The sequence below is a fragment of the Chiloscyllium plagiosum genome, chromosome 35 (genome assembly GCF_004010195.1).
Source record: "Chiloscyllium plagiosum isolate BGI_BamShark_2017 chromosome 35, ASM401019v2, whole genome shotgun sequence".
Classification (NCBI taxonomy): Eukaryota; Metazoa; Chordata; class Chondrichthyes; order Orectolobiformes; family Hemiscylliidae; genus Chiloscyllium; species Chiloscyllium plagiosum.
Window position 1 is genome coordinate 42,183,096 of NC_057744.1, and position 24,204 is coordinate 42,207,299.

Consider the following 24,204-nt stretch of genomic DNA (forward strand, 5'->3'; position numbering starts at 1 on the left):
TGGAGGCCATCCTGTTTATAGAGGTCCCACCGTCCCCAGAAAGAACCCCAGTTATCCAAAAACCGGAATCCCTCCCTCCTGCACCATCCCTGTAGCCACGCATTTAAGTGTTCTCTTTCCCTATTCCTCGAATCTCTATCACGTGGCACGGGTAACAAACCAGAGACAACAACTCTGTTCGTTCTAACTCTGAGCTTCCAACCTAGCTCCCTGAAAGCCTGTCTAACATCCTCGGCACTCCTCCTACCTATGTCGTTGGTGCCAATAGCTCCAGCTATTTCCTCTCTCGCCTCCCTCAGCAACCTGGGATAGATCCCATCTGATCCTGGGGATTTGTCCATCTCTAGTACATCTTCCCTACTTATGTCAACGTGATCCAGATTATTTAAACTTCTACCTCTAATCTCAACATTCATCATGTCCCTCTCCTCAGTGAACACTGATACAAAATAATCATTCAGAATCTCACCCATTCCTCTCAAGTTTAACACACAGCCTTCCTTTAGTGGATCGATCCTTTCTCTAGTTACCCACTTACTTCTTATATAAGAATAAAAAGCCTTTGGGATTCTCCTTAATCCTGCTCGCTAAAGCTATTTCAAGACGCCTTTTAGCCCGCTTGATTCTTCGTTTAAGACTGGTCATACTCTCCCGATATTCCTCCAGGGCCTGTTCTCTTCTTACCTGCCTGGACCTTATGTACGCTTCCCTTTTCCTCTTGGCTAGTCGTATGATTTCTCCTGTCATCAACGGTTCACAGATCTTGCTCTTCCTATCCTTTGCTATCAGCTGTCCCGGAAGAAAAAATTCCACAAATATCCCCATCCTCAATGATGGGGGATCCCAGCACATCCATGCACCAATCTTCAGCCAGAAACATTGAGTGGATGATTCAACTTGGCCTCCACCAGTGGTCCCCAGCATCACAGATACCAGTATTCAGCCAATTTGATTCCATCCACGTGATTTCACTAATAGCTGATGGCACTGGATACTGCAAAGACGATGGATCATGCCAACATTCTAACAGTAGTACTGAAGACTTCAGTTCCAGAACTTGCCACTCCTCTAGCCAAACTCTTCCAGTACAGTTACAACACTGGCATTTATCAACAATGTGAAAGATTACTCAGCTATGTCCTATACATAAAAAGCAGGAAAAATCCAACCTAGCCAGTTACTGCCCTATCTGTCTACTCTTGATCAGCAGTAAACTGATAGAAGGCATCATCAACAGAGCTGATAATGTGTTGCTGGAAAAGCGCAGCAGGTCAGGCAGCATCCAAGGAGCAGGAGAATCGACGTTTCGGGCATGAGCCCTTCTTCAGGAATGAGGAAAGTGTGTCCAGCAGGCTAAGATAAAAGGTAGGGAGGAGGGACTTGGGGGAGGGGCGTTGGAAATGCGATAGGTGGAAGGAGGTCAAGGTGAGGGTGATAGGCCGGAGTGGGGTGGGGGTGGAGAGGTCAGGAAGAAGATTGCAGGCATCATCAACAGTGCTATCAAGAGCAGTTTTTTATTCCCATGTGTATATGATATATGAGTATCACTAGATTGTGCAATAGGCAATAAATGCTCTTTGTATAGATGACAGTGGGCCTTCACTCACTTGAAGACCAGACCAGGATGATGGATTTCCTTCCCTAAAGGACATTAGTGAAGTAAATTGATTTTTACAACAGAAATTTCATGGTCATCAAGGGTTTAGCTTTTAATTACACACTTTTGATTTATTGAATTCAAATTTTATTATCTTCCATTGTGGGATTCGGACTCATGTCTCCTGGCGTTTGGGAATTACTGAGGCAATGACATTCCCCTCAACCAGGGCCTCTCCTTGCAGAGGAATAACCTGTTCACCAATAAAAACAGCCACTGGCACAAGGTACATTAGTAAGCAAGACTGAACTCAGTGATGAATGAAGGAAAATATGACCACCCCACTCCTTGGCCACTTCACTCATATGATCTTGTGATTGTTCTGTACCTATCTGACAACTCAAATGTGGGGATGTGCACCTCTGCATGCAAATACCACAAAACACCAGCGAGGGATAACATGACATTGTAACATTGTTACTTCCTGCAAATACTTTTAGAAATGATTTTTCATGGGCTGAGAAGGTGTTGGAGAGGTGCCTTAAATCGCTGCAGTCCCTGTTTGTATACGCACATGCAGACACGCACATGCAGACACACAGACACTCTGTGCCACAAAACATGCTGTAAAATTACTTTTTTCACTGATTGAACAGCAAACATTTCCAATCTCCAATTATACTTAACACTGTGTGGGTGATGCAGTGGTAGTGTCCCTACCCCCTGAACTGGGAGGCCCAGGTTCAAGTCCCATCTGTTCCAGAGGTGTGTAATAACATCTCTGATGATTGTTTAGAAATATTGGTCAAAGAAAATCCAAAATACTAGGTGGGTTCGGCTGATATAATTTGACCCTTCTCTTCTCTTTCCTGGGAGTTTCTTTGGGGTTAATGGCTATTTAAGGTGCTAACCAGCTGCTTGTTGTTTAAAGACCTGCACAGCTGAACCCTATTGTCTCCCTATAAATGTCGATGAAGGAGAGGCTGGCCTTGTTTGGAAGGCTTCCCTTTTGTTCCTGATTCCAATGGCAGGATTAGCTCCCTCACAGTTGTCTTTGCATGAAGTGCTTGTTGTGCATGAGCATCCTGTGAGTGAGGAGCAGGCGTGGGCTCTGTGTTACCAGGGCTGCCGAGCTCTACAACAGGAGCAGCAGAATCTGGCCAGTAATTTGCTGGTGAACTGGAAACAGCCTCAATTTAGAGAAGTGAATGACTTGACCCTGGGTGATGATGGGACTGTTGTGTGTGTCTCAACCAGCACTGGTAATTCTGGTGGGTGTGTTGAGGGGAGCAAAACTACCCTGTCTATTCAGTAGATAGCTAGGTGTCTGTGTGGACCTGCCTTGCTGCTTTTTAAACTTTTTTTTAAAAAAATATGCAACAAAGGAGTTGCAAGGTCTACTGTCTGTATGGTGAAATGTTTAGTTCCCTCTTGGGCTTGGGAGTGGCTCTTGTTAGACTAGTAACTGTTCCCCATTCTATTTCACCATTGAGAAGGTGGTACTGTCACCTCGTTGAGCTGTGTTGTCAATGTAGTGCAGATATTGTATGGTTCTGCTGGTAAGCTGTTCCAGGATTTTGATCCTGTGATGAAGGACCAGTCTGAATCTAAGCTGCTTGACTCTGTTCTATGCTCTGGAGCATGTAGGTGATGGTGTCCCCCATTCACCTTGCCTCTTGATAGGAGTCTGATTCTGGGGTCACATGGGTACTGTGGTCAGTGCTGCTGCCTCAGTGTCAGGGACTTCGGGTTTGATTCTATCCTCTGACTCTGTCTGTTTGGTGTTTGCATGTCCTGTGTCTGTGTGGGTTTCCTAAGTCCGGGGGTGTGCAGGTTAGGGTGGATTGGCCATGCTAAATTGTCCATAGGGTCCAGGGATGTGCAGGTTAGGGTGGATCAGACATAGGAAATGTAGGGGTAGAGGATCGATCTGGGTGGGTGTGGACTTGATGGGTGGAATGGTCTGCTTCAACATTGTGGGGATTCTGATTCTGGGTTTCAGCTATTTCAAATGATTAAACTATTGAATTGGGGCTCTGAGGTAGGTTGTTTGTTTTATCTTTAGTAGTCTGAATCTTTTTGAATTTCACCCTGTGTAGATGAGTGGTGTTCATCTCACTCACTGCTATGTAATGAGAAATATTTCAGACTGCCGAGATCCTTATTGGTATTAGATTAAAATCTAATTTCTGTAAGTTTAACAGCATGTTATAAATGGTAATCCTGCTATTTGTGCACAAAATTCCTGTAGCAGAGTCTGGGTTCCTCCAACTGTTCTACTTATGTGGACTGAAACTTCCTTCGAAGACAGCATTCATTTTAGTGCCTTTCTGCTCCTATCAATAAAGCCAAGGATCCTACGTGCATTATCAATGGCCTGTTCATCCTAATCTGTCAATGTGTGTGTGTATATGTACCCTCACATCGCTGTTCCCAAAACATTCAAAGTTGTGCATGAGTTTATACATTGTCAATTCACTCCTCTTAAAAATATGCAACACCTGGCACCTCTTGAATCTCGCCATCTGTATCTGTCTGTCACTGATCTGTATGTCCCTATTTCCAAGTTCTGTCATCTGCCAGTTTGAAATATTATACATCCGAATCCATAGTGTGACCACTGTATGGTAAATGTATTGGCTACAGAAGGATTTTTTGCCATGACATCATCTTTGTTATTTTGCTAATTTTGTGTACACTTTTTCACTAACCTTGAATTTCCCATTTTGTTAGCAAGTCTTTGTAGTACATCCCTTGTCAACCCAAGCTTTCATTTTCCCTTCTATCTACCCTAGCAATTTTTTGCATTATTTCATTCTTTGATTCACTTTCACCTGAATATCTTATATTTGGGGATTAATTGTTGGTACTTCAATCTGAGTCATCTAGACTCCATGTTTGCTTGGGCTCTCATCATAGATGCTGCCTGACTTGCTGTGATCGCCAGCGGTTTTTTTTGTTTCCAATAATTTAAATACTTGTCTCTATCCAACCCTCACCCCATTACCCTGCTCTTGTTTGGGGTTTCTTCTTTTCTGTTTGGAAAATACATGATCTATTTTCCTTGCAGTCAAGTTAGACATCCTCCCATTTCCTGATAGTTAGCATTGATTGATCAATGGCCAAGGTTTTGTCTATTCCAATGTCCTTTCCTGATTCCATTTGCTTGACTAACTCTGACATCTCACTAAGGTTTATCAATATCCTTGGATCTAGAGCTTTTTGTTCCTTCAGATGAATCATTGATGAATCTGTGTCAACTTGTGGAGTCTGTACAGATCCTTGAAGAACTGCACAGGAATTGGGGACATGACTGTTGAATATGTAGTTTGATGCCTGAAGGTTTCATTAAAACAATCAAGGTGTCTGCTTTAATGTTTTGACAAAAAGTGGAGATTTAACTATAGCAGGGACCAACAAGTGTGATGGATTGTGTTGCTGTTGAATGGAGCCCATTTGGTCAGAAGATGGCTTCAATTTTCTATCTATCTAGATCCTGATAGTAGAGTACTAGATTAATTAGCAAAACAGTTGGGTGTTTTCTATCCTCAAGGTAGATAATTTGTTCTGTCAATTTTGATTTGGTTTAGCTTTGGATTTGTAAGCTCTAAGTAACACTATTACATCCTGCAGGATATAATATATCAATATTCCTTGTAATCCAGGGTCTCCTGGAGTTTAAGAATGCTAGGTGTGCAATCCTTCACAATTATCTCTTCAGGATAATATCCCAGTGAAGCCACTTTGCTCCATTTCAACTGACTCTATCTTTCCTATAATCGGTGACCCGAAGCTGCAATAAATACTTACTCTTTACTCTCCATGTTTTTCAATGCAGGGGATTTTGTTTAGTATAATGAGTTTGCTTAATGGCCAAACTTACCCATTCCCAGGCTTCAATACTCTCCCCATTTCTATTTTGGATTTACCCTCAGTTGGCTATTTCTCCTGTACTCACTGCATTAAGAATTTGCTATCATTCTCTGGTCTGTAGCTCCACACATTGAAAACATTGGAGTGCTGTGCAGTATAGAACCACATCGATAATGTCACTTCAGAAGAAGGTTCCCTACAGTGTGGAAAGAGGCCATTTGGCCCAACAAGTCCATACTGTCCCTCCAAAGAGTAACCCATCCAGACCCATTCCCCGAACCAATATTTATCCCGACCATTGCATCTAACCTACGTGTCCCCGAACACTAGAGCAATTTAGCATGGCCAATTCAAATTGCCTGTAGTGTTAGGTGGATTAGTCAGGGGTAAATGTAGGGGAATGGGTCTGGGTGGGTTGCTCTTCAGTGGGTCGGTGTGGACTCTGTTGGGCCGAAGGGCCTGTTTCCACACAAGGTAATCTAATCTAATTCACATGACCTGCACATCTTTGGATTGTGGGAGGAAACCGGAGCACCTGGAGGAAACCCACAGATACTGGGAGAATGTGCAAACTCCACACAGACAGTCACCCGAGGTGTGAATTGAACCTGGGTCCATGGCACTGAGAGGCAGCAGTGCTAACCACTGAGCCACCTGATGATCTTGAGTCCTTGTTTTCTTGTCTTCCTTTCTATCCTTTAGATAGCTGCTGCTTATTTTTGGAAATTGGGGTTGTTGGATGTTGTTATTATTAGTTGACGATCACATACATGAAGTTTGAGCAAATGCTTAAGAGCATGATCAATTCCACTTTGATTTCTATATTTTTTCAATTGGATTTGAAGCTATTTGGTTAACTGACAAGTTGGTGCATAAGTTGTACATGCAAGTGTAGTTTTTATATCTTGAATGAAAATGTTTACTGGAAAGCCAGTGATAATTGGCTCAGACAAAACTTTTTGGATTGATATTTTTAAAATAAGGGCTAATCAAATTCTAACTTTTGCAATGGAATAATTTTTAAAACGGTTAGTGATAGAATCCCTACAGTGTGGAAGCAGGAAATTCAGCCTAACAGTTCCACACTGAAAAGCATCCCACACAGCACCACCCTCTACCCTATCCCTGTAACCCTGCATTTCCCATGGATAACCTATCTAACTGAAAATCCTCGGATACTATGGACAATTTGGTATGGCCAAGCCACCTAACCTGCACACCTTTTGGATTGTGGGAGGAAACCCATGGAGACACGGGGAGAACATGTAAACTCTACACAGACAATTGTCTGACGGTAGAATTGAACCTGGGTCAATGGCATTGTGAGGCAGCAGTGTCAACCACCTATGGTGACCTATGATGGATCTATATTAAATCATAAGACCTCATGTAAAGTATGTACAATATTACATTACACTTTTTACAGGAAGGATATTAAGGCTACAGTAACAGGATATAGCAAAGGAGGTTAAATAGGCCAGGCCTGCATCCTCTGGTGTGTAGAAGAGTCAGGTGACTTATCGAAACATAAGATCCTGAGAGGACTTGGGTGGATATCAAAAGGCTGAATCCTCTCACGGGTGAACCTTAAAGTAGGGGCCATAATTTGCAAATAAAGGGTCGTCATTTAAAACCAGTTAAGACAAAATCTTCAAAAAAAAGTTTCCTTTCGAATTCCTTTTCTCAAAGCAATGGATGCAGAACTTTTACATCTCTTTAAAGCCAATGTGGATTCTTGATTTAGCAAAGGAGGTGAAAGATTATCAGGGAGATGTACGATTGATGTTAAAACCTGATCAGCCATAATCTTAATGGCGGAACAGGCTTAATGGACGAGTTTTCCTCCTCTTCCCTTGTTCCTATTTTCCCAAGGATGCCGTCCAGTCTGAGAGAATGCAAATAGGAATAACGCCTCAACTGATTATAGCTTTTTCTACCAAAACCTGGAGATGTGATCAAAGTGCTTTAAAAATGATGGGAAGTGAGGGACAGGGTAGATAGCAGCAGTTTGTTGGTAACTGCGGCAATAGGTACAAACTTGAATCTTGGCTTTAAACAGGAGGGGAGGCAAAACTGCCTCAGATTGAGATTGTGTGAATTACTTTTAATGTTGACGCTGAGAGAGAAATTGTTATCAACATCAAGACTCAATTGGATAAGAGTTTAGGGGGGGGAAAAGGAGGCCAAATGCAGTATGAGAACAGTAGGTAATATCAGTAGTGTTGAGTGTGAGGTGGGTGGATAATGGTATCTATTGAAATTGAATCCTTGCTGTGTCAATTTCTCTGGAGATTTTAAGCAATGACACAGACTCTATATGGCTTGATTCTAAAAGTATCTCTTAATTTCCAGATGACCTGAGGAGGACATGCACAGAAGAGCAGGTAACTCATCCATTTGCTTTTAGAGGAGGTTGGAATGAGACTGTTAACTACAATAGATTATTGAAAGGACCAAACACTGAGCTCTTGGTGCTATGAATTTAATGATAACTGAATAGGTGCCATTCTTTGAAGGGAATGTAGGGTTTTTGTTGAGATTTTAGATTAGATTCCTTAGTGTGGAAACAGGCCTTTTGGCCCAACCAGTCCACACCGACCCACTGAAGAGTAACCGACCCAGAACCATTTCCCTCCTAACACTAACGGGCAATTTAGCATGGCCAATTCACCTGACCTGCACATCTTTGGATTGTGGGAGGAAACCCACACAGACACAGGGAGAATGTGCAAAGTCCACAGACAGTCACCCGAGACTGGAATCGAACCTGGGACCCTGGTGCTGTGAGGCAGCAGTACTAACCACTGAGCCATTGTGGGATTGATGTTAGAGAGCCGCTGTGGGATTGATGTTAGAGATTGCATCCATTTCTAAGTGAAATGTCATGATCTTTACCGTGTAGCTAAATCTGTATCTTGGTTTATTCTGTGGTTTTTCAAAAAGATCAAATTGTCAAGTTTGCCAAAGTATCCATGAGAATGGGATCAGAGCTTTAATGCAGAAAGGTATGCTAAAGAATTTAATCCATCAAAAATTGGAAACAATGTTACTTTGAGTATTTGATTTTGATTTATTATTGTCACGTACAGTGAAAAATGTTTGTTTTGTCTGCAGTACAGGTGGATTACTGCATACAAAGTGCATTAGGATAACGGAACAGAGCGTGGGATACAATATTACAGCTGCAGGGAAGGTGCGCAAAGAGCAAGATCAATGTTTAAATTTAGTGTTTGAGAGATCCATTCAGAAGCTGTTCTTGAATCTGCTGCTGTGTGCTTAAACTTTTACGTCTTCTGGCAGCCTAGACACGTTATTGAGCAGGTCTTTTCCCTTCTACACATGCCATACCATTCGAGTCAAAGTTATCTACATCTGATATTTTAAGTGATATTCTGCCAGCCTTACCTCGGTTGACAGGTTGACAGTTCTGTTATGTACTTTCGTTCACTAAGATTGATTAATCTCTGTTCTGAAGAAACAAATTAATATCCACTTGGAAAGATATGGGTTAATTATGGATAGTCAGTATGACTTTGCCAGAAGGAGGTCATGCCCAACAAATTTGAGAATTTTTTGAAAATGTGCTCAAGTGTGTGAATGAGAAGTTCAGTTGATATTTTTTTTTGGATTTTAGCAAGCTTTTGACAAGGCCTACACCTGAAACTAAGTCTTCTATGGTGACCTATGATTCTTCTGTAGAAGGCACAGTGGCTCAGTGGTTAGCACCGCTGCCTCACAGCACCTAGGACCCAGCTTCAATTCCAGTCTCTGGAATGGGTTTGGGTGTGGACTTGTTGGGCCAAAGGGCCTGTTTCCATACTGTAGGGAATCTAATCTAATCTAATACACACGAAATAGTAAGAAATTTGGTGAGACTGATTAGAAACTTGGCGTATCAATAGGACAGAAAGGAGTGTGGTAAAAGGCTGTTTGAGTGACTGGAGGCTAGTGTTCAACAGTGTACCTCTGAGACTCTTTATTGTTTGATATAAACACACGAGATAGAGATGAAATGGGGGTGGAGAGTGAATGTTAAGCAAGTTTGCAGACGACAAGACCAGTAGAGTGCTTAATAGTGAAGATGAAGGTTGTGGGTTACAGTAGATATGGATGGGTTGGTCAGATGGGCGGAGCAATAGCAGATGGTGTTTAACTCTGTGTAGAGACGCACTTTGGAAGAAGAATAAGATGAGGGAGTATCTAATGAATGGCAGGATACTGGGTAGCTTAGAGGAACAGAGGAATCTTGATCTAATTATTCTTAGATCCTGGAAGCCAGCAGAGAATGTGAATAGGATAATTAAGGTATAAGGTTTTCATCAGTCAGGGTATAGTCTATAAGAACCCCAAGGAGGTAATGGTGGAGTTGGACGGAGTATTGGTCAGGCCACAACTGGAGTACTGAGCAGTTTTGGTTACCTCAGTACAGGAAGGATATGATTGCACTAAAGGGGTACAGAGGAGGTTCACTAAGATGTTGCATGAGACAGAGAAATTGAGCTATAAGGAGAGACTGGTAGGCTTAGATTGTTTCTTTACAGCCTGAGGGGGACCTGATTGAGATGTACAAGATTGAGGAGTATTGACATGGGTGAATAGAGAGCAGCTGTTCCTCTTGGTTGAGGGGTCAATCGGGAGGCATACCTTTAGGGTATGGGGCAGGAGACTGAGGGGATGAGAAGGAATTTTTTCGCGCAGCAAATAGTGGGAATCTGGAATGCACTGTCTGGGAAGGTAATGGAGGCCAGAAACCTTGTAACCTTTCTTAATAGTTATCGTGATAGTTGTGTTGGTGCAGAGTCAATGGGCTGAAGGGCCTTTTCTGAGTTTTGTGAATCTAGAATTTTTGTATCTTTGCCAGCAGAGATTGTCACAATCATCCAATTAGTCTACTGTGTTTGTGTGTGTGTTCCAACCTCCCAGTTTCACTATTACAGTTTCCCACTTGTAAGATTTTAATTCCATCCATATGAAACCTTCAATACAGTGTTGCTATACCCCTCCAGTGCGCAACTAGCGGGTGTCCCTTCTGTGCGTGTCACTGCCTCAGCCTTACTAGTACATCTAGAACTTTCTACAACAGTCAGTCCATTGATCTAAAAAACGTTTCTTTCTTTATGAAAATTTTCAAAGCAAAATATGTTTGAAATAGCCAAAACCAAGGAATGGAGAAGGGAAAGTATGGAAATTAAGCAAGTGTATTTATGGTGCTGCAAATACAATAGAACCTTGATTATCTGAACGAGACAGGCGGGGAGTATTTTGTTCAGATAATTGATTGTTCGGATAATGAGAAACTAGCAGTAACTTGATCTGGTTATCGAACATTTCTCGGTTATCTGGCAATGCACGCCATAATGCCGTTTAACCGATGACTAAATGCTGAGATGCCTAATGCCATTTTTATGGACCTTGAGATCTTGGTTGGATAATCCAAAGTTCGGATAATTGATGTTTAGCTAATTGGGGTTCCACTGTATATTGGATTTCTTAATTAATTCAATTGCTTTCAGTTTAAAGCCAATCCAGTAATGTGGTTTCAGAAAAACTGTAGGGACATTTATGATGCATATTGATTTTCTGTGGGCAGATTTTATGCAATTTGTGATGTAATAGATAAAACAAAGGGGATTTTATTTGGAAGTCTGGCTTGGAGGCCTTTGAAGTGTATGGGATTAAGCACAATACAATACAGTTTAATACAACACAGGAACAGATTCTTTGGCCCACCAAATCTGTGGCGATTCTATTCCGATCTGCTACTTATTGTCCATTCACAATTTCTATCTCTCTGCCTTCTGTTCATGTCTGTCAAGACATATCTTAAATGTTTGCTAATGTGCTTGCTTCCGTCACTTCCATTGGCAGTGTGCTCCAGACACCATGACCCTCTGGGTAAAAACAATTTCCTTGCACTTCACCCCTAAACATTTCCCTCCCCTCCCCTTACCTTGAGCTTGTGCCCTCTTGTAGTTCACCTTTCCACTCCAGGTGGTGGTGGTGGAGGGAGGGGGTGGGAGCCTCTGACTAAACGGTCCAGACCAGGCAACTTCCTGGCAAATCTTCTGTGCACCCTGTCTGAAGTATCTGCATTTTTCTGGTCGTGTGGTAACCAGAACTCCATGCAATGTTGCAAATGTGGCCTAACTACAAATTTGTACAGTTGTAACATAACTCACCAATGTTCATACTTGATGCTTCAGGCAGTGAAGGTAAGTGTATTGTATGCCGCCTTGACCACTTTGTCCATCTGTGTGGCCACTTTCAGGGATGTGCAGAGTAACTCTAAATCAACAGTTTGTGTGCTAAGTATTAATTGTATCTGAACAAATTGTACTGGGTTACCACAGATGATATTTGCATTCAGGGACCACTAGAGTTTGATAGGATTAAACTGAATCCACTCTGAATGCACAATGTCAGATGTGACATGATTAGATTAGATTAGATTAGATTACTTACAGTAGGGAAACAGGCCCTTCGGCCCAACAAGTCCACACCGCCCCGCCGAAGCGCAACCCACCCATACATTTACCCCTTACCTAACACTACGGGCAATTTAGCATGGCCAATTCACCTGACCTGCACATCTTTGGACTGTGGGAGGAAACCGGAACACCCGGAGGAAAGCCACACAGACACGGGGAGAACGTGCAAACTCCACACAGTCAGTCGCCTGAGGCGGGAATTGAACCCGGGTCTCTGGCGCTGTGAGGCAGCAGTGCTAACCACTGTGCCACCGTGCCGCCCACCATCTTTGAACTGAATACTATGACGCATCATGCGTCTATTGAGGAAGTCTCAAGACTGAATAAAACATTCGAGAGATGAGCGCAAACACTGCTGGAGAAACTCGGCAGCTCTGGCAGCATCTGTTATTTTTTTTTTAAAAAAAAGTTTGAATTCCATGATCCCATTTCAAAACCATTTGTTACTGTTTGTTTCAGATCACCAGAATCCACAGTTCTTTGTTTTAGTGAAGCTTTCAAGAGATTAACTTTGGGAAAGTGTGCCCTTAAGTTTCCAGCCTCGAGTGTCCCAGGTGATAATGTGGGCGGCATGGTGGCACAGTGGTTAGCACTGCTGCCTCACAGTGCCAGAGACCCGGGTTCAATTCCCGCCTCAGGCGACTTGGACTGTGGGAGGAAACCGGAGCACCCGGAGGAAACCCACGCAGACACGGGGAGAACGTGCAAACTCCACACAGTCAGTCGCCTGAGTCGGGAATTGAACCCGGGTCTCCGGCGCTGTGAGGCAGCAGTGCTAACCACTGTGCCACCGTGCCGCCCACCCAATCTAAAACCCACACAATGCTTTCGAGTAATTTTCAAGATGGCGATCACTTTCTTGATGGGCAAGAAGAATGAATTCCCATTTTCCTGGGAAACGAACCAATAAAATGGGCAGTTAGAAGGAGCTTAGCTGCTACAACCTGCTACCAGGGTGCTGGTAGAAACTATAGATTTAGGGGTGTATTGCTCCAATATTCTAGAAGAAATCCAGTGCAAGGGGAAAACAAAAAAGTTTGCCCAGGGAATGCTGCATGGGTAACCACTCTCTCTTGGACCATATTCATTCAACAAAGAATGTTCCTGAGCAAAGTTTGAGGGTTAACCTTGCTATCATAAAGGAATTTTTAGAAAGAAAAGACCTTTCCAGTGTAACAGGGGTTAGCACAAGCCACCGGTTATCAGATTGTAGCAAGCATCTTTTCTCAAGAAACAATAAATTATTGGAGATTCTCAGAGATATCCGATGGTATGAAGGGTCGTGATGACATGAAAAATCCACTTTTGAAGGTTTTATGGTGAAACATGTTCTACTTTTCTTTAACAAAATGATCTTGGAAGGTTGATGGTATAATGTGGTCCAAAAATAATTGTTACTGTGATGAGGTTGACACCGAACATGGAAAAATTGGTTTTAGTCAAAAACTGTTTGCCTATCTTAAAATTGGACTTAAAGAAAAGAGGGTAATCTGTTAATACAGTAGGTTAAGTACATGGGGAACCAGCTTCTGGTGTGTGGAAGGAGCAATTAAATAAATTCTAGCTACAAAGAGGTGTCTTGTTTGCATTTTCACCAGTTGGCTTGGATCCATGTTGACGTGGTCCATCCATGTTGACGTGGTCCATCCATGTTGACGTGTCGACATTAAGATTTCTCATGACAACATTCCGTTTTAAACCACTGAGATACCTGTGAACAATTCTCACAAATGATGTCAATCTCTACCAGTGACATTAGTGATGAAGTTTGCAAAATCATAATGCTCAGCCAACTGCGGCTTTAGTTCCGATGTGAAGAGTGCTTCTCATGTAGAAATGAACTGTGTAGATGAAGGCTGTCTCCTGTGGTGGGAGAAAGTGAGGACTGCAGATGTTTCCTGTGGTGTTTGAGTCATTGTTTCAATAAAGTTCAGATTGTTAAAGGAGCCACAAGAGCCTATATGAAAACAGGAGCAAGAAGCTGTTTTGAAAGATATTAATGAGTTGTTGAAATGCTGTTATGTGCCTCGGAATGAGAAATGGTCCAATCTCTTCACCGCCTTTGTTCCATGACCAACAATACAACTGTGGACAACCAAAAGAGAATGCTGGAAAATCTCAGCAGGTCTGGCAGTATCTGTAAGAGAAAAAGCTGTCGTTTCAAGTCTAACTGACCCTTTATCAAAGCTAAAAATAGGAGAAATAGGGAGGTATTTATACGAGGCTGAGAAGGTGAGTCCTGGCTCTAGAAGCAAAGGTAGCAATAAAGAGATGATAATGACAGTGCATAGAGAGATTATAAAAAGATGAGAGAGTGGGGAGTGAGAGAAAGAGACAATCAAGAAATAAGAGGTACAGAACAGTGAAAAATATATACACAGGAAAAAAAAAGAAATAAAATTAGAGCAGAATGAAAAGAGGTGTCAAGATTGGATAATCATTTTGAGGTTGTTGAATCCAATGTTGAATCGCACCGGCTTCAGCCTTGGTCACTCACAGCCCCTAATCTCCCTATAATCTCTCTATGCACTGTCATTATCACCTCTATATTGCTATCTTTGCTTCTGGAGCCATGACTCATCCCCTCTCAGCCTTGTATAAATACCTCCCTATTTCTCCCCTTTTTTTTTAGCTTTGACAAAGGGTCAGTTAGACTCGAAACGTCAGCTCTTTTCTCTCCTTACAGATGCTGCCAGACCTGCTGAGATTTTCCAGCATTTTCTCTTTTGGTTTCAGATTCCAGCATCTGCAGTAATTTGCCTTAATACAACTGTGGGAATGTCTTCGTGTGGAGTTTTGAGGTGGGAGTATTTAGAGGAAACGGTGACTTGATTAAAATGTACAAGACTGTAAGGGTGGATGTTTCCTCTTGGACAACCTCAAATAGGGATCTCGTATAGAAATAAGAGATTGTTCATTTAAAACCAAATGAGGGAAATTTCTGAAAGGGTTGTGAATCTTTAGACCTTTGTTTTAATCATTCTTGGGATGTAGGTGCTGCTTGCTAGGTCAGCACTTATTGCCTAGAGGGGGCACATTGTAGGTCTGGAGTCACATAGGCTAGGCCAGGTAGGGACAGCAGTTTCTTTCCCAAAAAGGCATTAGTGAACCAGATGGGTTCTTTCTGACCATTGACAATGGTTATTAATTACAGATTTTTACTGAATTCAAATTCCATCACCTACTGTGGTTGGATTTGGACCTGGTCCCCAGAACAATCCCTAGGTCTCTGGATTAATGGTCTCGTGACAAGATCACTAGGCCTCCCAATGCTTTCCCAAAACTCCCTTTCTGAAAGGTGAAAATAGAACCTTTGAATATTTTTAAGGCAGTACTAAAGATTCTTCTCAAGAGGCTGAAAGGTTATCAGGGGTAGGTGAGAATATAGATTTGAGATTAAAGTCAGATCAGCCACATCTGTGCCTCTAGTTCAGCAGAAGTGACAGCATTTGAAACAGGATATTTTGGTCACTCTCATCCAGCCCATACAGTCAATGTAACAACTGTCCTGTGTAGGTCCCACGCTGGCATTTGGGGCTGTCTTTTGTTGTGTGTTGAAGGCTTTGTCCCCTGACTGGCTCTCCTGTGATCAACTGACAATGACTTGGAGGTCTTGTTGAAATATTGGCCTTCATTACTAGAGGGATTGAATTTAAGAGCAGAGAGGTTCTGCTGCAATTGTACAAGGTGTTGGTGAGGCCGCACCTGGAGTGTTGTGTGCAGGTCTAGTCTCCTTACTTGAGGAAGAATAAACTGGTTTTGGAGGGGGTGCAGAGGAGGGTCACCAGGTTGGATTCCTGAGCCGAGGGGGTTACCCTGTGAGGAGAGATTGAGGTGCTTGGGATTGCATTCCATTCTGGTCGCCTTAAGACAGGGAAGGTGTGGAGCAGGTGCAGAAGAGGTTTACCAGGATGCTGCCTGGATTAGAGGGTATGAGCTAGAAGGACAGGTTGGAAAATTTAGGGTTGCTTTTTCTGGAGTTGCGGAGGCTGATGGGACTTGATAGAAGTCTAAAATTGAGGCCGAGTTGACGGTCAAAATGATCATTATAAGGAAGTGCTTTGTGTTGTCCCATAATAATCTATGCTGAAGCTTCAACCAGTAACTATGTTTATTAATAACTTTAAAAGTAGGAAGCATTTATCTATGTTCCAAACAAAAATAAAGTTGTTGGCAAAGCTCAGCAGGTCTGCCAGTGTCTGAAGACGAATCAAAGTTAACTTTTCAGATGTAGCGAGTCTTCCTCCGAACTGAAGGTAACTTGGAAGGTGTTGATATATACGCAGGAGATGGGGTTTTTGGTGGGGGCAGGGTGGTGGTGAGGAGTAAGCATCAGTTTGAGAATTTCCACTTTGCAGGCTCTAGCTGCCTCCCCTTTACTGTGCAATCCCTCTACATGTCCATCCTCCTCCAGGATGGTCTCCAGGGCTGCCTGCTGCTTTCTGGAGCAAAGGTCACTCGCCACCACTCCTGACCCCTCACCCAGTCTGGATGGGTTCATCCTCACCCTCAACAACATATCTCTTTTAACTCCTCTCACTCTCACTTCTGATCAGAGGGGTGGCCATGTGCCCTTGTGATGCCTGTCTTTTTGTGCCGTATGTGACGCATTCCTTGTTCCGGTCCAATTCTGGCCACCTCCCGCTACTCTTTCCCTGATGTTTTAATCACTGCTGCTTCCCCTCCTATCCAGAATTGGAAAAGTTCACAGATTTTGCTTCTACTTTCCACCCTTCCTTCACTGGTCTATTTCTGATTCCTCCCTGCCTGCATTTGGCATCTGTTTCCATTTTTGGGATTGCCTGGTCACTAAGATCCTCTATACACCCACTGACTCTCTCAGCTACCTGGGCTATATATCCTGGTTCCTGTAAAGACTCCATTTTTATTCTCCCAGTTCCTCCATCTAAGTCTCATATGTCCTGATAAGGCCAACTTCAACAAGGGAGGCTCCAAAATGTCTACCACCTTCCTCAACCAAGGTTTCCCCAGCATCGTTGTCGACAAGGCCCTTAGCTGGGTCTGAGCTAACTTCTGCCCTCACTCCCCCTCTACCTTCCCGCAATCACAATAGGGTTCCCCTTGTCCTTACCTACCATCCCACCAGCATCTGCATCCACAAGATCAGCCACCACTGATGCCACCACCAGATACACATTCCCCTTCCCTCCTTTGTCCACCTTCTGCAGGGGCTGTTCCCTCTGGGACACCCTGGTGTACTCTTCCTTCACTCCAAACACTTGCTGTGTGCTGATGTTTGATTTTGTTTCCTCAGGAGCTATGGTTGCAATTGAAGTCTTCACAATCCCTCCCTTTTTGTTCTGTGATGTTTGACAGATGATAAAAAGAAAATCAGGTTGTCGAATTTGTCTTGCCAGTAGTATTTCTAACTCACTTTATCAGGATTTAAACTGGATTGCTTTTTTGTTTGAGAAGGGATGACAATTCCTTTCCTTTTCAAGATGGTTGTCAACTTTTCTGTTGGATTTCCACTTCTTTTGAAGTGAATTCCACCTGCAATATCTCCTCCATGTCTTTATCATCTAAATATAGAGGTTTTCAGGGCAGGAGATGGCCACTCAGCCCATCAAATCTGTGCTGGTTTATTGAAAGGGTAGTCATTACGTCATTACATCATTACATCCACATCTCTGCAACCTTCCAAGTTCCTAACTCTGAAGTACTTGTCCAATTACTTTTTCTAAAAAAAGAAAATCAGCTTCCATCAACTCTTCAGGCAGATCGTTCCAAATCCTAACAATCAAGTGAACAGTTTGGCAAAACTTTTAATGGGAAGACTGACAATGTTTGTCAATGACTGACTGACTGTATTATTGTTCAATTGCTCGAGGGAAGAGTTTGACCATGTCCCATGATATAGGAACAAAAACATTGTTCATTCCTGATTGTCCAGGAGGTGGCAGAGATGAGTGCCCACCTTAGACAATTGCATCCTTTGTGGTGTGGTTAGAACCACAGCGCTGTTAGGGAGAAGGTTTTTGACCCATCAGTGAAGGAATGGTGATATATTTCCAAGTCCGAATAGTGTGTGGGGTTGGAGGGGGAAACTTGCAATTGGTATTCTTGTCTATCTGCTGCCGTTGTCCATCTATATTGTAGAGTTAGCAGGATTGGAAGGAGCTGGGTACTTTTGAAGGAGCTTCTGCAATTGCTACAGTACATCTTATAGATGGTGCACACCCCTTCAATTATGTTGGTGATGAAGGGTGTAAATGACTAAAGTATGATGGACTAATTCCCCCACTGTCCTGGATGTGGTACCATTCAAGCAGGCTGCTTTGTCCTGGATGGTGTCAACTTCTGGAGTGTTGTTAGAGCTGTACCCATTCAGACATATATGGAGTATTCCATCTCACTCCTGACCTATCCTGTAGATGGTGGACAGGCTTTGGGGAGTCGGGAAGTAAGATACTTGCCACATATTCTCGTCCTCTGAGCTGTTGTCTAAGTCTCTCATGGAACACCTGAGGTCAGATTTTCACCTTTTCTGTTGTCAGGAGAATAGCTGTAACCTTTTCAACCTTTCCTCATGGCAGAGGTCCCTCATTCCTGGTTAATATCCCAGTAATTCCTAAATCTTTACATCTTCCCTGAAGTAATTTTCTAGTATTGTGCACCTGGGCTTAGCCAATCATTTCTCAGGCTTTAACATGATCCAGCTTAAGCTCTACCTATAAGGATGAATGCAGTTCCTCCCTGATTCCATGTGTTTCCAGCTTAAGCTGCTTCTGTGTCATTTTATTGAATGCTTTCTGCCGGGTCAATGCTTGCTTTAATATCGTTATCAACTTTGTTACTTCTTCATCTTTGGGTACTGCAGCTCAATGAGAAGCACTGCTGCCTCAGTGTCAGGAACTCTGATTCGATTCCAGCCGTGGGTGACTGTCTATCTGTGTGGAGTTTGCACATTCTCCATGTACCCTGTGTGGGTTTCCTCAGGGTGCACTGGTTTATTCCTACAGTTCCAAAGATATACAGGTTAGGTGGATTAGCTATGGGAAAATTGCCCATATTGTCTAGGGATGTGCAGGCTAGGTGGATTAACAATGGGAATAATGTGGGGGGAGGGGTCTAGATGGGATGCTCTTCAGGGGGTCAGTGTGGACTCAATGGACTGTTGCTACACTGTAGGGATTCTGATTCTATCTAATGATTGACTTTAGATTCCTCTTCTTTCTTGCCCCCCCCACCCCAAATACTGGTTAAGGTGATTATCTATGATATTTCTGTAGTCTGATTTGTAAGTTTAATTTTAAAATGATTGCAATAGATTCCACAATTCTCTAAAATGCCTGTTTTAGGTTTGATGTGTTTTCCATATATTCAATGGAGGCAGGTTTATATTGCATCTAGTTTAACTCCAGCTCGAATGCACAGCACTAGGAATGGAAATGGTTCCATGTGAGCAGCAATTCACACTTCACCTTGACCATAATTAACAAAGCCCAACTGTAATTTGAAGCAATCGCATTAAACTGACCAGTGTGTGTTATGGACCAGGCCAGACCCTATCAAATCATTTCAAGGAAGTAGCCTGGATCCTAACATTGCTAGTTGTTTTAAGCAGGTGTAGAGTGGGTATTCCAGGAGGGATGCAGCTGGCCCAACCACTGTTTAAACAAAACAGAATCTATTTACAAGATAACTGAATGAAACGCAAACCGAACAGAATACCGAATAACTTATCCTATCTGAAAACCCAACAGATCATCCCCCACTTAATGATGCTGTTCCAAATACTTGCAACAATCCCCACAGAACACCTCTTGGCACAAAAGATAAAATCAAACACAGGGTCTTACAGGAGAGAAGTCAGTACAAGTCCAGACCTGCTGCTTTAGGTACAGCAGCATTTCCCACACTCCTGCTAAAAGCCGAGCTGGGAGAACTGGCCACTCCCCTTTCATTGTACAGGTTCTCTTGACTTAAAAGCCTCCAACCTGAGGCAGTATGTGTTAGCTATTATCAAATTGGCGGTAAAACCCTTCAACGTCCAGACTTTTCAGAGTCTGTCATTTACAACCTCCCTGGACAAAAAAGCCAAGGACAGCATAACCTTGTTAAAGGAGCAGCTTTGACCTAGTGAACCTTAATATCCACTTATCCCTTTGTAGGTGCAAACTTTGTAAACACCTTGCAAGAAGGCCTTCGTTGCTAATTAACTTTCTGTAGAGTTGACCATTGAAATTGGACTCATGAATAACTCTTGGACAATTTTATTATTGATCAGCTGTTGAATAGTTTACACTGAGCCTGTGAATCCCAATAGGGTACAAGTTCAATGGGCTCATTTAATAACTTGAGGTTTATCCTTGCCTAATACTAGAGTAGGTCAGGTGGAGTGGGAGGGACAGCACTCTGAAAGCTTCTGATTTCAAATATCTGTTTGACTGTAACCTGATGTCGGTGGATAAGGTTGGAAGTCCCACCAGGTCCAACACCAGCACCTCCATGTAATAGTGGAATGGAAGAGCTCTGTCGAAGCCTGGTGAATGAGGGAAGAATGTGGTAACCAAATCACTTTTATTCCTGAAGAAGGGCTTATGCCCAAAACGTCGATTCTCCTGCTCCTTGGATGCTGTCTGACCTGCTGCGCTTTTCCAGCAACACCTTTTCAGCTCTGATCTCCAGCATCTGCAGACCTCACTCTCCTCCAATCACTTTTATTAACTGATCATGCCTAACAGCCTGATTCTTATAAAATCAAACAGGCTGTTTTATTGCACATTGATGTGATAGCGTTATAGAAATCTTGACTTCATTCCATGTTTTATTAAGTTATATTAAATGCACTTCCTACTTTTAACGAGCTATGAATCAACAACATTAATGTAACTTAATTAATTTAGGTTGTGCTGAGTCTCAATCAGCTTTCAATTCTTGTTATGAAGTTACAATATTTCTCCATAGTCCAAACTGATTGGGATGCTTCTTGTTTAATTGCCTAAGGATTTAAAACCAAGCCTGTGCTTTTGTTTCAGGTTGTCAGTTCCCTTGGAGTGGTGATATACAAGGCCCTGGATTGGAGCCTGAGTGAGGATGAAGAACGTGTTCTCAGTCTCCCTTTAGAGCAGTTGATAAAGCAAATGGTGTTGAGAACAGACAATCAGCCTCCAGGCACTATCACGGCTACACTTAGGGTAACTTGCTACATGAACAGTGTTGTAGTGGATCTGTGTGGAATTACTGCCTTCACTGAAATACTTGGGCCAAACTTTGGAGGAAGGGAAAACTTCCAAACATCTGGAATTGATGTAATGACAGCAATGCATTTTGATTTTGTCCAATTTAATCTCCTGCTCTTTGTAAAGGATGATGTCCATTTCTGTTAAGTGTCAAGTCCTTAGATCTGTGTAGTGCCAGGATCAGGAAGATTACAGCAAATGCAGCATCTAATGGATGAGAAATAGTGAGTAGCTCAGGTTTTTGACTTCTCAACAGAAACTTGGAAGAAGTTAGAAATGTAACAGTCGGAAGGGAGAGAGAAGAACAGAAGGGGAAGGTCTGTGATAAGTTGGACTGCAGGAGAGACTGAATGACAACAGGTTTTATGATGCAAGACCAAAATGGTTGATGACAGGAAAAGGAAAGATGTGGCTAGAGGAGGTGTGAATAGTAAGATTTCATGCTCTGAAATCTCTGAACTCAACTCAACCTTTTGCAGCGTTCCATTGAAAGCTCAAGGGACAGCCCTGAGTTCAACAACTTTAGATCATAGTCCCTACTTCCATAAATGGGTCATGGTTAGGCTGAATATAACCAATATATTTTTCCCAGGGTATGAGAGTCCAAGCTAGAAGGATTAGGCTCAAGGTGAGAGGGGAAAGATTTGAAAGGGACCTAAGGGACAACTTTTTCAGAGGGTAGTGCATGTATGGAATGAGCTGCCAGAGGAAGTGGTGGAGGCTGGTACAATTACAACATTTAAAAGGCATTTAGATGGGTGTATGAATAGCAAGAGTTTAGACTGAGTTGGGCCAAATGCTGGCAAGTGTGATTAGATTAATTTAGGATATCTGGTTGGCATGCACAGGTTGGATTGAAAGGTCTGTTTCCATGCTAAACCATCTCGGACTCCCCAAGGTTCATTGAGTTGGCCTGTTGGCTTTCCAGAACTTGCTGTTTTTCAATCTCCTTCCTCCAGGTTCTTTTTACTAATTCAAAATAGGCATTGGGTGATTCTGAACTAATTATAAAGTCTTTTAGTTACTGGTTAAAGGCAACAACAGCTTAAACTAGTGTGAGAAAATAACTGGCTTGATCTGGGTATTTTTATTGCGGAGTGAGGGAGACTTACACTTCCCCCTCCTGCAGTCCAAAGGTTTCTGGGTCATACACACCCACACTGTTCAGCTGCCCAGAAAACCAAGATGGCATCGACAACTGGTCACAATAGAAACCTCTCTGCTCACTATTCTGCTCCTGAGGTGACATGCTCCCCCTCCTCATTGCAGCCGTGTACACATAGGTTCAGAATCATCCCTACAGTGTGGAAACAGGCCCTTTGGTCCAACAAGTCCACACTGACCCTCCAAAGAGTAACTGTCTCAGATGTATTCCCCTTCCTTATTATTCTACATTTACCCCTGATTAATGCACCGAATGCTATGGGCAATTTAGCACAGCCAGTTCCCCTGACCTGCACATGGCCACTTTCAGAATGTTGTGTACAATTCTGATCGCCCTTCTATAGGAAGGATGTTATAAAACGTGAAAGGGTTCAGAAAAGATTGACAAGGATTGTCAGGTTTGGGGTCCTTGAGTTATAAGGATAGGCTGGGGTTCTTTTCCCTGGAGTGTTGGAGGCTGAGGGGTGACCTTATCGAGGTTCATAAAATGATAAGGTGTATGGATATGGCAAGTAGCCCAAGTCTTTTGCTGAGGATGGAGTCCAAAACTAGAGAGCATAGGTTTAAGGTGAGCGGGGAAAGATTTAGAAGGGACCTGAGGGGTAACCTTTTTCAGGCAGAGGGCGGTACGTCTATGGAACAACATGGCAGAGAAAGTGATGGTGGCTGATACAATGACAACATTTTAAAAGGCTCCTGTATGGATATGTGAATAGGATGGGTATGGGCCAAATGCTGGGAAATGGGACTCTGTCAGATTGGGATGTCTGGTCGGCGTGGAGAGTAGGACTGAAGGGTCTGTTTCCATGCTGTATGACTGAGTGGCCTCAGTCTGGGTGGGAATTGCGTGAGTTCCTTGCTCTGGTAGGTTACTGTGGAGGCTGTACGCTGTTTGCTGAGGAAATCTGAGAATGCAGCAGGAGCAGTTGGAAAAGGATCCGAGTGTTCTGGTACTTCAGGGATCCAGCATGTGGAGCCTTCTCCTCCACCTCAGGCAGAAGCTCGGCCCATCAGGGCAGCATGGTGGCTCAGTGGCTAGCACTGCCACCTCACAGCGCCAGGGACCTGGGTTTGATCCCCATCTTGGGCGACTGTCTGTCTGTGTGGAGTTTGCACATTTTCCCAATGTCTGCACAGATTTCTTCCCAGTGCTCTGGTTTCCTCCCACAATGCAAAGATATGCTGGCCAGGTGAATTGGCCATGCTGAATTTCCCATAATGCACCTAACACTAGTCAAGGGTCAACACTATAGGGTAGGGAAATGTGTCCGAGTGGGTTGCTCTTCGGAGGGTCATTGTGGACTTGTTGGGCCGAAGGGCCTGTTTCCATACTGTAGGGAATCTAACCATCAATCAGTGCCCTAGTTCCTCCAATTTCTGTCTCCCTTTTGTACTGAAAAGCAACACCAGGCTCTTTGACCCTGTCACAGGTTTGTGGACAGAAGAGTGAATATTGCATATTCCAGTCAGAGGCTCATGAAGAATATGGAGAAAAACTCCAGGATGAAACTTGACCTGCTGGCTTTTGGGTGGGCTATTTCCCAGAGGTTCAGAGATTCTGCCCCAATGAAGTGTTTGTGGTGTTTCCAGACAATGAACTCCTCAGTTGACAGTGAAACATCCAGAATTGAAATGGTCTGTTCAGTGGCTGTATCTGGATCAGTGGTGCTGGAAGAGCACAGCAATTCAGGCAGCATCCGAGGACAGGCAAAATCGACGTTTCGGGCAAAAGCCCTTCATCAGGAATAAAGGCAGAGAGCCTGAAGCGTGGAGAGATAAGCTAGAGGAGGGTGGGGGTGGGAGAGAGTGGGCATAGAGTACAATAGGTCAGTGGGGAAGGAGATGAAGGTGATAGGTCAGGGAGGAGAGGGGGGAG

At 43.2% G+C, this 24,204-nt stretch overlaps 1 protein-coding gene across 10 annotated transcripts in view; it reads left to right on the forward strand.

Moving 5' to 3' along the window:
- The first annotated feature begins 2,589 nt into the window (after nt 1-2,589).
- LOC122540784 (protein spire homolog 1-like) overlaps nt 2,590-24,204 on the forward strand; it is an 88,403-nt gene continuing 66,788 nt past the window's right edge. For 3 of the 10 annotated variants that reach the window (XM_043676998.1, XM_043676996.1, XM_043676997.1), the window contains exons 1-3: nt 2,590-2,868; nt 7,823-7,854; nt 20,961-21,119. In XM_043676998.1, the coding sequence (XP_043532933.1) occupies nt 2,622-2,868; nt 7,823-7,854; nt 20,961-21,119 (438 nt within the window). In that variant the 5' untranslated portion in view covers nt 2,590-2,621. The remainder of the gene's footprint in view (nt 2,869-7,822; nt 7,855-20,960; nt 21,120-24,204) is intronic. The other 7 variants (XM_043676999.1, XM_043677000.1, XM_043677001.1 and 4 more) reach the window with 7 other exon arrangements.